This window comes from Neolamprologus multifasciatus, chromosome 22 (assembly GCF_963576455.1).
Source record: "Neolamprologus multifasciatus chromosome 22, fNeoMul1.2, whole genome shotgun sequence".
Classification (NCBI taxonomy): domain Eukaryota; kingdom Metazoa; phylum Chordata; class Actinopteri; order Cichliformes; family Cichlidae; genus Neolamprologus; species Neolamprologus multifasciatus.
The window spans coordinates 31,405,716-31,420,871 of NC_140459.1; the positions used below are offsets into that span (position 1 = coordinate 31,405,716).

The 15,156-nt window shown below is 47.8% G+C and overlaps 1 protein-coding gene across 5 annotated transcripts in view; it reads right to left on the reverse strand.

Moving 5' to 3' along the window:
• The window catches only part of LOC146493758 (growth factor receptor-bound protein 10-like), a 52,302-nt gene that overhangs the window by 11,159 nt on the left and 25,987 nt on the right, over nucleotides 1-15,156 (reverse strand). For all 5 annotated transcript variants that reach the window (XM_085147682.1, XM_085147678.1, XM_085147681.1 and 2 more), the window contains one exon: nucleotides 1,823-1,979. In XM_085147682.1, coding sequence (XP_085003808.1) covers nucleotides 1,823-1,979 — 157 coding nt within the window. The remainder of the gene's footprint in view (nucleotides 1-1,822; nucleotides 1,980-15,156) is intronic.

The following is a 15,156-nucleotide window of genomic DNA, read 5'->3' on the forward strand; positions in this document are numbered from 1 at the left end:
TTGTTTGCTTGCTGCCAATCAGAAGAATGCTGGCTTGTTTCAGATAGAGGATGAACAAAGGTAATAATAAGGATTATTATTGGAAAGCTGCTATGCCAGAGTCCATGAATTAAAAAGAGATCCATATAAGATGTCTCCAGCAGAAATGTAGCCACATTAACCCCCACATCAGCATTGTGTACAATGACGCAGCAAGAAATAAATACTTTTTATTTTTAAAAAAAACATCGCCTGTTACTAAGAGACGGGCGAGGAACTAAGAGGTTAAATAAGGAGGGGCGGTGAAGAGGAAGAAGCGCTGTGAGGCAGAGGAGGGAGGAGGTGAAGGTGGTGGTGTTGGAGGAGGGGGGGGGGAGTTTGCAGGAAGATGATGTCATTTATTTAGGCTGATTGCTGAGAGCAGCAAAGCCATAAGCAAAGTACAAACCACAGACAAACACACAACCACACATTACAGGCTCACACAGACCTAACCTGCTCACTGTGCACCACGGAGGCCCAGTTACTTTCTTTGTGTGTGTGCGTGCTTGTGTGTGCGTGTCCCCGTCTATCTTAAGTTGAGGGCATATGATCTCAGAGTGATGCAGGTGAGATTTGATAGTGATGGGATGTTCCAGTCAGACGTGGACGTGCAGGCAGGGCTCTCCTGTTTCACTGAGGCGCAAACGCACATTTCTAAACTGAAGCTGTACTCACTTCTTTTTTTCTTGCTTAGCTCTGGCTGTAGTTAAGGGGTGGAAATGTCTGGACTCTGCGCGCGTCCGCTCGTGCACGCCCTCGCTGGCTACAAGCGGGGGAATTTCCTGTGGACAGTCAGGAAAGGGCCGATTGGCTAGAAAGGCTAGGGGCTCGTCCAATAGAGACCGGCGATTGGTTCCTCGCAGCTCTGGTATGACACTTCAGTCCCAGGCCTCTCCGCCCTCCACCCCCACCTTCTGTCTGTCTCTCTCTTTCTTTCTCCCTTCATCTCTCCTTCCCTTCTTCCCTCTCGTCTCCTCTCCTCACCTCACATTCCATCGCTCCGGTGCACTTTTTTTCCCCCCCCCCAGAAACGCAGATCAAGCAGGAAAGCACAAAGCAATCCTTTGACTCTAAAAATACGACTCGAGAGGAGGAAAGCCTCATTGAGGACAAAGGCAGACCCAGAGAAGAAGAAGAAAAAAAAGTAAAGCTTCAAAAGGGACACACGGCAAAAGTGAAGAAACGAAGCACGAGTCCTATGTTTTCCTTTTTTTTCCCGCCCCCTCTACCTCTTTTTTCTCGCTCCCCCCACCCTCTCTCTGAGCAAACTATTTGGGAGGGAAAAGCATGTGAGTAGAACATGGAAAATGCTTAATCCTACAAGTACCACACCTCCCTCTCAAGTGGTAAAGCCATGCAAACACTGGTGCTGTGATCAAGTGAATACACAGGGCACACACACCTGCAGAAAAGCACACGCAAGGCAAATATGCAGAGATTTAGCAGGAAGCTTTTATTCTCTTATTAGAAGCTACAAGAAAAAAATTTCCTTTTTTCATGGATCGCATTATGTGGCCTTCATGCTTTTTTTCTTTTAATCTACAGGAAAGTAAAATCAAAGCTCCCAGATTTTTTTTTAGAAAATGTTATAATGTAACAAATTTGTAACAATCTGACGACCTCACTGAAACTTCTAATGGTGTTTAATCACCTTTTCATCACAGCATAAACACAATACAAGACTGAAAAACTGCACCAAAGTAGCTTTAATCCCTTTTCTTGCAAAAAAGGAGGAAAAAAAAGGCGAGGATCGAGCATCGCTGTCCGCACTGGGATCCACACAGAACACTGAGATTCTTACCAATGCCGAGGATGGGGTGGTGCTCCACCAGCGACCAGGCGCTGTCGTCCAGGCAGTGGCTCTTGTAGACCAGCAGCTGGCACACATCTCGAGCAGTCATGTCGGCCGGGATCTCCACGACTTTGCCGGCCCCATCCTCGCTCCACACCTTCACTATCTGAAAGCACATACACACACATAAGAGGGATGGTGAGGATATGTGTACATGACAGCAGCAAAGGTCACGTTTTCAAAAACAGGTATGAAGCATGGAGTTGCTGTCAGGAAATTGCATTTGCAGAGAGAGGAAAAACAAAAGCTGAGACTACAACAGATCACCAGCTACAGTTACCTCCATAACCAGGTGCTCTGGTTGGTCCCGTTCACAATATTCTGTCACTCGAACACGAGAAGGTCTTAAAATAAGAAGAAGGATGACGTCCAGGAAAGGCTGGCTGGTGCCTAAGTGTTTAGTTCAGCCCTTTTTGTCCGCAGCAAACGGACGTCAGCGAAACGGACGTTTCCCCTCACATACGAGAATATCTGCACTTGGAAAAGCTTAAAAATCTGCCCCCCCACCCCGACATTTGAACTTTGATGGCGAAACCGTGTGGTGGATTTATACGTGTTGTATATTGTCATTAAAAATGTCACCGCTGGGAGCAGCAAGCGGGCAGAGTTCAAAGTACCTCCCAGTGTTGCGCCATTTTGAACCATTTCAGCCAAAGTGCCCAGACCGACATTTAAGCCGGGTGTATTTTTTTTTTGGCTTCTTCAAGTGTGTTGCTGCACAGATAACCACAGGCCAGCTGCTTCACACCACTCTACGAGCAGATTCACACACGCATAGGGACAGATTGCCCTCGCAAATATGAGCAAACCACAGAGGCAAAATTATCTTCTAAATCTCAGAAATGGTAGGTGGCTCTTGTGTGTGTTCTCACACGCCCACGTCCCAACATCCTCTGGTCACAGCCGGGGATTCGGCTGCCCTGCACTTCACAGACGGCCAACCAGGGAGCAACTGTTGAAAATTACATGAAACAAGAGAAAAACCTAGTGATGGGCGAAGGGCTGGAAGGTGGCGGGCGGCTGGCGGGCGGCTGGGGGGTTCACGGAAAATTAATTCAGACCAAGGCCCCGGTAGAGCGGGAATACGTTAAAAACGCCAAGTAAACGGCAGCCGCGGTGGTCTGGAAACGACACAGAGCGTAAGGAGCTACAGCATGCAGACATGGAGAAAAACTCCCAGCGCAACCAGAAACAACGTCACGGCACTCTTTGCCCCTGCAGAGCCCGAAGACCGCCTCCTCTCTTCCCAGATGCCACAAAGGAGGGGGGGGGGGGGGGGGGGGGGGGGGGGACAAAAACTGCATTTATGACGCATTAGTTTGTTTGAGAAAAGTTTTAAACACACTGACCTAAGGGGGGGGGGGGGGATGCAAATATCCCCATCGCTGCAAACTGGCAACCAGACACGCACACACAAAGCTGATGACAGAGACCCATAAAAGAAACAAACACACACACACATGCAGAAGTCTCTTACCTCCACAGCCTGTAAGAGGCAACAGTCTGGAGAGCAGGATGGCATTTTCACACTGAGACGCTCTCCAGTGACACACAGGGACAGAGAGAGAGAGAGAGAGAGAGAAGGGAGGGGAGGGGAGGGGAAACAGGAGGCGAGAGGAGAGGAAGTCAGGAAGAGAGAGAGAGAGAGAGAGGGAGAGGGAGGGACGGATTGGCAAGGAGAGCGCTAGAGAGGTAAGAGGAAAGAAGGGGGAGGAAGTGACAGAGGAAGGACGAGAGAGGAAGAGAGAGAGAGACAGCCCCCGACTTCTTCAGTCTTCTCGTGCTGGGCAGCATAAAGACTGAGCTGCGAGGAGTGGTATGAACAGTAGCTCCTCTCCTCCTCCTCCTCTTCCACCACTCCCCTCCCTCCCTTCGTCTCCTCACACGGGATTAACCCAGTGTGGGATTTTTAAAACGGTGAGCTGCTACCTGTCACGTACGCTACCACTCTTATCTCCAGGGTTGCTTTTCAATCCTCTCCTCCAAACCCGACTTCCCAAAAATGAAACACTGTCAGCTCCTTTTACTGATGGCGACGCACCAAAAGTAGCAGTCCCTCTCCCTGAAACACACCCACACCTCCTCACATGCATGAGGACAGAAAGAACAAGCTCAAACTACTAAGCCAATCACTGAGCAAGCACACACACACACACACTGACATTTTCTTTGAGCTGCCTAATGGTTTCAATTTCTAACCCCTCCCTCCCGCTTGTCCTCCCTCCTCTTCCTCTCCTCCTCCTCAGCTGTATGTGAAATACTGGGAGACGGTGTTAGGACCAGAGCAACATGTGTAACGCACAATGACGGCTTCAAGGGTCGCTGAGAAGGGAGCAGGAAGTCTTAAAGGCAAAAAAAGGAAGAAAAGTTGGGGTGATTCAATCTGAAGCTGCACGGATCACGTGCCGGCTGGGCCAACAGTCTTTGGGGTGGGAATGGAGGGGAGGGCTAGAAATGGAGGGATGGATAGATGGATGGATAGGCGGGCAGGTTGGTCAGCAAATCTGGCCGGCCTCGGCAGAGGTGGAAGGAGGAGAAAGAAACATGCCAATAAAGAAAAAGAAGTGGGGGGGGGGGGGGGGGGGGATAGAAAGAGAAAAGAGCGAGAGCTATGGAGGAATGTCAGTAATGCAATACTGAGTCATAATCAGGCTCATGTGTAGAGCACAGGCCGGCCCAGCTGGCCCCTAATACAGTGTGCACGCCAACTCTGAGGTGCATGCGCTCCAGCACACACACGGGTACAAAGGAGGAAGACAAAATGCAAACTATGAAGACGAGCTCCAGGAGCTTTTTTCCCTACACGTTACTGCTCGACATTTGCTCCAGCCTCATGCTGCAGTTTGGCACTCAGAGCTCTTTCTGAGTTTACGTTGATTACAGATTTTAGAGAATCCCAAATACGATGAGAGAAAAGATTGGAAGAGATAATGAGCTCACTTTTGGAGTCTTCAATTTGTGTTTTTTCGACTTTTTTTAGTCGATGTTTTTACTGCCAGGGTCCTTGGAAAGTTTAAAATCCCTTTACCTAGTTTCATGTTTCCATCGTGAAACTTAGCTCACCTTGCCGCCGCCCCTCCACTTCCCTCTCATCTCTCTCCAGGCTGAGGCTGAGGTTACACGCCTCCTGCTGCTTATAGCAACGCACACAACACACGTAAAGAGGGCCGTGAGCAACAATATACCGGACTGGAAGGTCATGGACAGACACCCGCGTGCACACACACTGCACACATCGGGTCAGAGGTCAAACAAAATAACTTACACCAGGGTCAAACCCACTTGACCAGGAAGTTTATGGGACCTTAAACCACAAGCTAAAAGTGACACACACACACACTTTGAGTTTACTGTGTAAATCCATGCCAGTGCCACTGTGAGAAGATCCACAGGGAGCCTAGTTGAAACTTCTTAACATGTTTGTTTCCGTCATGTAAAAACTAAGTGGCACAACTGATAAACTCTGGAAGGCTTTACTGTTTCTTGGCCGTTGTGAGAAATGGAAAATTGCATAAATACTGTATATAAATGTGATTCTTGTTGCTCATAAACCATGAAATGTTCAGAGTAAAGATTCATTCTCTTGTTTTCTGGCACGCAGGACATTTAGTGCAGCCAGCAGTACAATCCATATAAACAGACAAAAGCTGCAAATGCTCACCAGCAGGCACACTTTCCTAAATATTTTAAATAATATCGACAAATGAAAAATGATGTATGTGACACTTTTAAAAAGAACCCCCAACCCCCCCAACTGCTGTGCTGACAGCAACACTGTCGGAGCTCCACCACCACCCCATTCTTGTCCTTGATGTTTCAAATCTTGCTAGATGTAGTCCAATGGCTGACAGGTGTAGGGTCTTTGACTATGGAGCCAAGCTGCTGTAATATATATACAATGCAATGTAGTGTCTTGGTATCATCAATGAGGCCGTACCATCAAACAGGCTGTTTTTTTAGGGTTTTTTTTAAACTGTGTGCTGATAAGAAGCCAGGTGGCCCCTCTCCTCCGTGACCCAGATGATGCAAGGCCTATAAATTAACATAAAGAAGTCCAAATTTTGGATTGGTCAGACCATAGGACAGTTTTTCACTTTGGTTCAGTGCATTCTTAAGGAGACATTTGGACCATGGAAGGCAGCAGTGTTTCTGGACTTTGTTCAAAGTTTTTTGGTGAGGGGGTTTGATTCTCCTTTAGGCATTACATGCAGAGGATGAAGTACAACAAATACCTACAATTTTCTATTTTCCTTAACTTTAACTGAATACTCTCTTAATTTTACTTGTTACAAACATTTTATAAGCACATGTTTATCTTTAAAATAAATAAATAAATAACTTCATTACTCCACCTGAATTGTTCCACCAGGAGTTTATCATCCAATGCAAAATGAAAAATCTGACTGTCGCACTTGAGAAATGTCTCTATGGACATCTGTTTCTTCCATCTTAACAACTGTTCATCTAGGCCCCTTCAAACTCTACAGGTTTATTGCTACTCCTCTCTGAGCCTGGTTCTGTCGGAGGTTTCTTCCTGTTAAAAGGGAGTTTTTCCTTCCCACTGTCGCCAAGTTCTTGCTGAAAGGGGTTCATCTGATTGTTTAGGTCCTCTCTGCGTTACTGTAGTTTCTGTACCACACAATCTGAAGAGCCTTAAGGTGAACGTTGTTGTGATTTGGTGCTTTATAAATAAAACTGAATTTAATTGAATATTTTCAAACACTGAAAATTTATTACCGGCAGAAACCAACGCCTCCACTGATAGCTGACTATGCAGCCACAGTCAGCTAACACACCCATCACTAATGCCAATTTTTGCATGCTGGCTGCTGGTGACTCCCACCCTGCTCTGTTACAGCATCATCTGCCTTTCATGTCTGAGTGGTCGGGTTTCAGGCCAGACAGAGCTGATTAGCTCTGCAGACAGGCCAAACTCAATTTTACCTCACTGGAGAGCCGTCGCAGAACTTCGTCTAGTGGCTCGTTTTCCCTGCGACCCACCACGGACAGGGCACACCGTCTGTCCCACACACACTTGCGCGCGCACACACACACGCACAAACATATATGAGCCAAAAGTTTGATGGACTGTTCAGTTCGAGGAACTTATCGGGTTTAAAGATCGCTCATGTGGGCACGGTGAAATCAATCCAGTAAGACAGAACGTACATCAAGTTTCTAGCTCCACCACACAGCAAAAATTATTTTTTTTTAAAAGAGCTAAAAGAGCACATTAAGTTTCTATGCAAAGGTCCACATCCCTCCACACATCTTCTTTCATCTAGTTTGTCTGAGCTCACCATTCCCCAGTTCCACAGCAAAATCAATACCTGCTGCATAGTTTGGTTATGTAGAGGTTACAGTCTCACTGATCTTGTTTGATTAAAAAAAAAAGTCCAAAGAATGTGGGTAAACTCCCTCTTCAGGAATTTGGATTGAGCACATGTTAATATCAGAGCTGCAATCAGATGCCGACAAAGAATTTCTGTCTTCCAAACTGGGAGAAAAGGACCTGAAACAAGCACTGATCTGTACAGCACCCCCAAATGGTCAGAGCAGGAGGATGCAGCTGAGGATGCAGCTGTGGATACAGCTGTTGCTCTGCTTTACGATGAAATCTACGGAGGCTTTGCTGTGACTGCTTTTTTAGCAGAGAACATGCAAAAAGTTCCTGCACCAGAACACCAAGGTCATTTCTGGGAAATATTTCCACAATATTACAACTCTAGCAACTACATTTTGAATCCCTTAGAAGACTTTTCATTGTTTCCGTTCATTATTATGATTTCAATGGGAAAACTGAATCTACAGTCTATTATGACAGAAATGACCCATGTAATCCTCAGAATTACATTCAAGCTTGAGTGAGTATGTGTGTCAGAGTCCTTTAAATCATCATGACACACACACGCACACACACACTCACACAGAGACACAACTGTACTGAATCCTATTCAGGTGAGTAACTAAATTAAAATTGATCACAAAGCACGATGATTTATGCGAGACTATGCAGCGACCTCGTGACTATGTAACGAGGAGCTTGTGCATCCTGTCATTACAGGCTGACTTGGGTGAGCAAGCTTTCACTGCCATCTTTACATGCACAGAGACACACACACACACACACACACACATGTACCTTATCTGATTGCAGTGGGTCAGCAGACCATTGCGTGCAGAAGTACATCAGCTGACCTCAGACAAAGAGGGAGGTAGGAGTACTAAATAGAGACTGAATGACTCAGGGCTTTAGTCTTAAATTAGTTTTTAATAACACAGCTACAGATCACCACATGAATCTGCTTTTAACACATGTATAAGAATAACGACTGCATACAGAACATCTATTAAATAGCTGCTCACAACAATATTTTGCATTATTTATTTAATACATGTTTTCAAAACTTGTGTGTACCAGTGAATACTTACATGTTGTACTCACAGTCCTGTGAAAAATGATTCAGCAAGACCTTTTCTCTTATCTTTATCTTCACATTGCTGTGGAGGAGTTTTGGTCCACGCTTCTTTACAGGCGCAGTCTACAGTGTTATGGAGAGTGACGGTAAAGAGCGAAGTGCATCCAGGACAGACACAAACGCATTATGTTGCTAGCACAACTTCAGCTTTTTTGCTAACGCTAAGCTAGCCAAGAACCAAGAGTGACGTTAACACGCCGAGTCAACGCCGACCCCGGCCCAGCAGCCACAGCCTGAGCAGTCAGGCTGCAGCCTCTGTTTCTACCTGTTCAAAGTGAAGTCACTGGGAGATCACTTTTGAACTCTATTGTGTTGTTGGCTTTGTGTCATATGTAATACTAAGAGAAAGATCACGTGTGTTCTCATTAGAATAGGGATTTGTGTTGGTGTGTAGGACTCTAGCCTCAGGTTTAAACTGTTAAATGGTAGTTCTCAGACATTGTGTTTCAGCTATTTTACAAAGTAACATGAAAGTAATGTAACAAGTATTATAGCAAGTAATGTAATGCATTACTTCTAAGAAAAGTGTTCGAGGTAATAATTACTTTTTTTGAGTAACGACCACAAAATGATCACAACGAAGAGGGGAAATGCCTCCAACATGCACAAAGATTTGACCACAATGTAATCAATAAATCTGCATGAATGTAATGTCTTTGATATGCTGTTTATCAATGGTGGTGACTCTCAAAGCCAATGAGAACCCAGTGAGAATCAATAAGGAATCAATAAGTGATATCAGTAACAGAATCTGAATCCTTAAATTCTTATTTAATGTTTCAATTAAAGCTCCTCCGTGAATCGCAACCTTATCGTGGTGGAGGGGTTTGTGTGTCCCAGGGATCCCAGGGGCTATGTTGTCTGGGGGCTTTTGCCCCCTGGTAGAGTCTCCCATGGCAAATTGGTCCTGGGTGAGGGACCAGACAAAGAGCGATTCAGAAGACCCTTATGAAAAGAACACCGAGGGAACAGTTTACCCTGCCCGGGATAGGGTTACCGGGGCCCCGCCCTGGAGCCAGGCCCGGGGAGGGTGCCCGAGGGCGAGCGTCTGGTGGCCGGGCCTTAGTCCATGGGGCCCGGCCGGGCACAGCCCGAAGAGGAGACATGGGCCCATCCTCCCGCAGGCCCACCACCCGCAGGAGGCGCCATAGGGGTCGGGTGCATTGTGTGCCGGGTGGCGGCCAGGAGCGGAGGCCCTGGCGGACTGACTCCCGGCTGCCAAGACTGGCAATAGGGACATGGAATGTCACCTCTACGCATGGCTTGGGCTCTGGAACCAGTCTCCTGGAGAGGGGCTGGACTCTGTCTCAGTCTGGAGTTGCCCCTGGTGAGAGGCGGCGGGCTGGGGTGGGTATTCTAATATCCCCTCGGCTTGCTGCCGGTACGTTGGGGTTTTTCCCGGTGGACGAGAGGGTTTGTTACCTGCGCCTTAGGGTCGGGGAACGGGTCCTGACTGTCATCTGCGCTTATGCGCCGAGTGGCAGTTCGGAGTACCCAGCCTTCTTAGAGTCCCTGGGGTGGGTGCTGGAAGGTGCTCCACCTGGAGACTCTGTTGTCCTGCTGGGAGACTTCAATGCTCACGTGGGTAACGACAGCGAGACCTGGAGGGGCGTGATTGGGAGGAACGGCCTCCCTGATCTAAACCCGAGCGGTGCTTTGTTATTGGACTTCTGTGCTAATCACAGTTTGGCCATAACGAACACCTTGTTCGAACATAAGAGTGTCCATAAGTGCACGTGGCACCAGGACGCCGTAGGTCGATGATCGATTTTGTAATCGTATCACCAGACCTGCGACCATATGTTCTGGACACTCGGGTAAAGAGAGGGGCTGAGCTGTCAACTGATCACCACCTGGTGGTGAGTTGGATCAGGTGGCGGGGGAGGACGCTGGACAGACCTGGTGCACCTAAATGCGTAGTGAGGGTGTGCTGGGAACGACTAGCAGAGGCCCCAGTCCGCGAGATCTTCAACGCACACCTCCGGCAGAGCTTCAACAGCATTCCGAGGGAGGCAGGGGACATTGAGTCCGAATGGACCATGTTCAGCGTCGCCATTGTCGAAGCTGCTGCATTGAGCTGCGGCCGCAAGGTGGTTGGTGCCTGCCGTGGTGGTAATCCCCGAACCAAATGGTTGGAACCAGAGGTTGAAGGGAGCCACCAGGCTGAAGAAGGAGTCCTATCGGTCTTGGTTAGCCTGTGGGACTCCTGGAGGCAGCCGACAGGTATCGGACAGGCCAAGCGGAAATGCGGCTCGGGCAGTGGCTGAAGCAAAACTCGGGTGTTGGGAGGAGTTCGGAGAGGCCATGGAAAAGACTTTCGGACTGCCTCGAAGAGATTCTGGCAAACCGTCAGGGTCTTCAGGAGGGGAAAGCGGTGCTCTACCTGCACTGTGTACAGTGCTGGCGGAGCGCTGCTGACATCGACTGGGAAAATTGTCAGGCGGTTGGAAGGAATACTTCGAGGACCTCCTCTAATCCCACTGACGCAGTCTTTCCGAGGAGGAAGCAGAGTCTGGGGATGAGGGGAATGACCCGCCAATTTCTGGGGGCCGAGGTCACTGAGGCAGTTAAACAACTCCTTAGGTGGCAGAGCCCCTGGTGTTGATGAGGTCCGCCCCGAGTGTTCCTGAAGGCTCTGGACGTTGTAGGGCTGTCTTGGTTGACACGCCTCTGCAATGTTGCGTGGAGATCAGGGGCAGTACCCCTGGACTGGCAGACCGGGGTGGTGGTCCCCATCTTTAAGAGTGGGGACCGGAGGGTCGTGTTCCAACTACAGGGGGATCACACTCCTCAGCCTCCCCGGGAAAGTCTATGCCAGGGGCTGGAAAGGAGAGTTTCGTCCGCTAGATCGAACCTCGGATACAGGAGGAACAATGCGGTTTTCGTCCTGGTCGCGGAACACTGGACCAGCTCTTCATCCTCTCGAGGATACTTGAGGGTGCATGGGAGTTTGCCCAACCAGTTCTACATGTGTTTTGTGGACTTGGAGAAGGCATTCGACCGTTGTCCCTCGGGGTGTCCTGTGGGAGGTGTTGCGGGAGTATGGGGTGTCTGGCCCATTGCTACGGGCCGGGCCATTCGATCCCTATACAACCGTTGCAAGAGCTTGGTTCGCATTGCCGGCAATAAGTCGGACTCGTTCCCGGTGGGTGATGGGCTCCGCCAGGGCTGCCCTTTGTCACCGGTTCTGTTCATAATTTTTATGGACAGGATTTCTAGGCGCAGCCAAGTGGCGGAGGGCTTTCGCTTTGGTGGCCTCAGAATCTCATCTCTGATTTTGCAGATGATGTGGTTCTGTGGCTTCATCAGGTGAGGGCCTCCAGCTCGCACTGGAACGGTTCGCAGCCGAGTGTGAAGCAGCAGGAATGAGGATCAGCACCTCCAAATCTGAGGCCAATGGTTCTCAGCCGGAAAAGGGTGGAGTGCCCAACTCCGGGTCGGGGATGAGTTCCTGCCCCAAGTGGAGGAGTTCAAGTATCTCGGGGTCTTGTTCGCGAGTGATGGGAGAAGGGAGCCGGAGATCGACAGACGGATTGGGGCTGCAGCTGCAGTAATGCAGACGCTGCACCGGTCCGTCGTGGTGAAGAGGGAGCTGAGTGTAAAAAGCGAAGCTCTCAATTTACCGGTCGATCTACGTCCCTACCCCTCACCTATGGCCACGAGCTGTGGGTAGTGGCCGAAAGAACGAGATCGCGGATACAAGCGGCGGAAATGAGCTTCCTCTGAAGGGTGGCTGGCCTCTCCCTTAGAGATAGGGTGAGAAGTTCGGCCATCCGGGAGGGGCTCAGAGTAGAGCCGCTGCTGCTCCACATCGAAAGGAGCCAGCTGAGGTGGTTTGGGCATCTGACAAGGATGCCCCCTGGGCGCCTCCTGGGTGAGGTGTTCCGGGGCAGACCCAGGACACGCTGGAGAGATTATATCTCTCGGCTGGCCTGGGAACGCCTTGGTGTTCCCCCGGATAAGCTGGAGGAGGTGGCTGGGGAGAGGGAGGTCTGGGCCTCTTTGCTTAGGCTGCTGCCCCCGCGACCCGGCCTCGGATAAAGCGGATGAAGATGGATGGATGGATGGATGTTTCAATTAAGGACTCGCCAAAACTAGCCATTACAGTGTGTTTCATTTGCTATGCCCCAATAAGTAACTCTTATTTTAGGATGGTCTAATGTTAAATGACTAATTAAACTAACGCAGAGATACAAAGCCATCAGATTTCACCCTCTGAGAAGTTGTTTTGATTTCTGAGTCTGGACTGAAGTGCTGGCAACACTGCTGAAAAATCATCCCTAGAGTCCTGCCACTGGCACAGCTAAAGACCGTAGACCGCAGCCAAGTATGATTCCTCTTTGTACATAATCAGCTTTAACCTTTGAAATATTTTGCAAGCATCAAACATTTCAATAATGAAACCATGTGCTGAACAACAAACCATGAGAAAAAGGGTTTTTTCACATCCTTTTTTTTAATTAAAACCCTCTTTTCTCTTAAATCTTTCCAGAAGAGGTCAGAGGTCAAGGTCACTGAAAAGGGTTCGGTGTCTTGCTCACTAACTACTTCAAAAGAATGGAGGTTAGCCAACACATGGGGCTTCGGTGCTTTGGTTGAGGCTGAGAGATTGGTCTCTATAACTACCGGGGCTCCCTGCTGCCACTGATGTTCGTAATGCCCTCTCTGGCCACAAATAAAAGCACAAGTTGCATTGCAGCCACGGTCGCGGTGCCAAAGCAAACTCATTTGCCCAGCAATGACAGACAAAACCTGACCAAATCCTTGTGAAAGCCAGGGGAACATGACTGAACTCTATGGTGTAACACTGCAACAACATGCGTGGGAAATGGCCATTATCCAGTCCACTATTGAGCAGAATCAGACCACTGAAAGAAAGCTTCACAAATCTGATGGAGATGCAGCATCGTGTTAGTTTTTTATATTTCCAGCCTGCTTATGATTCTACGAGGACACTGCTCTACTGGCTCACAATGTGAGCAGCATATCGCTTTGAGAAAGACCGAAGCTCAGTGAAGAATGTCCAGATTCCAACTCTACAGCTGGAGGGAGCGAGATCCTCCGATAAACCTTTGCCAATGCAAATACAATGCAAGTATGTCTGCAGACCAACGCACGCATGTGTGACGGTCCCATCTGCATTGTTGTGTAAGTCATACTCAGCACTCCTCAGGCTTAAATATACTCACCTGATCTGCACATATCAATGCACATTATTTACTCCAGCGCCAGTAAAATTTAAACTCGCTGACTTTCTGTTAGCTTAGATACAGTGAAAGCCTGAAAGGCCATGCTGCAGACAGTCTAACCCTAAATTTGCTGAATTTAAGGAATTTGATCAGTGGACGTTTTACTTAATTTGATTTAGAAAGAGCTCATTTTAGAGCATTAGAATCTATTAAATTGTACAATGTTTCAAAAGGCATGCCCCAAAGCAGCCCAATCAATAGGAGGCTGGTTTAGGAAGATCTTACACAGTCAACAAATTAGTAAATAAGCAGCCCACAGACATGCCTGCAGCTCTGTGAGAGTGTACTCAGGAGTGGCAGTGCTTGGAGCTAAATGCTAACATCAGCTTTGCCCTCTCTACTGTGCTCAGCAACAAAGCTAACGCAGACATTTAGAAAAATAAGGATTAACCCATTCACCAGTTTGTTTATCGGCATTATAATCAGTATGAAGCACGCATGACTTTTGCAGGTATTTAGTAATGAGCCAAAGTCATATTTATCTGTACTTAATCAAGTACTGACAAATTTAAACTAAACTGCTTAAATGATTACTTAAGCCCTAGTTAAGTTTACACAAAGATTATTATTAATTATATGTTCCAGAAGGTCAACACCCAAAACAAAAAAGGATCTACAGGCTACACAAAAGCCGCTATAACTTGTTAGTCAGTTTCAAATAAAGTTTTGGAATCCTGACTCGTCCTCATGTGTTTACCTACACGCTAGACGCACAACTGAGCTTCAGCAAAATGTAGAGTTTATGGTGTCAGATGACACACGCAAGCTATGACACAGATATTAGAACTATATTAAAATTAGTATTTTTTCTTTAACAACTGATTGATTATTTTGAAGAATCATGAATAAAAATAAGTTTTTTTCCCCATTTTTATATTCATCACATTTGTAATACTCTTTTTCTCTAAGCCAGCTAGCATGGAGGTGAGCAAACGAGCCACATGTGGCTGTGGAGTTGCTTGACTGAGACCTGTGATATAGTCAGACTGGGACTGGACTTGATATAATATCAGTATTACTTCATTTCTCTTTCAGGGATTTCAATTTCCATCCATCCAATCGCTTCCGCTTCTCCTTTTTCAGGGTCGCGGGGGGCGCTGGAGCCTATCCCAGCAGTCATAGGGCGAGAGGCGGGGTACACCCTGGACAGGTCGCCAGTCTGTCGCAGGGCTAACACACAGAGACAGACAACCATTCACGCTCACATTCACACCTAATGGCAATTTGGATTTTCCAATTAACCTATCCCCACAAGCTGCATGTCTTTGGACGGTGGGAGGAAGCCGGAGTACCCGGAGGGAACCCACGCAAACACGGGGAGAACATGCAAACTCCACACAGAAAGACCCCGGCCTGATGTTGGAATTGAACTCAGGACCTTCTTGCTGTGCGGCAACAGTGCTAACCACCGTGCTGCCGGATTTCAATTTTGTCCATAAAACTTTAGCACTTTGATGATTGGTTGATTAGGACCTCAGTCGATTATAGTTTGGAAACTAACCTGACAATATGCAGTAATTAGAAATAAATGTGTATTTCCTGACCAGCTGGTGTG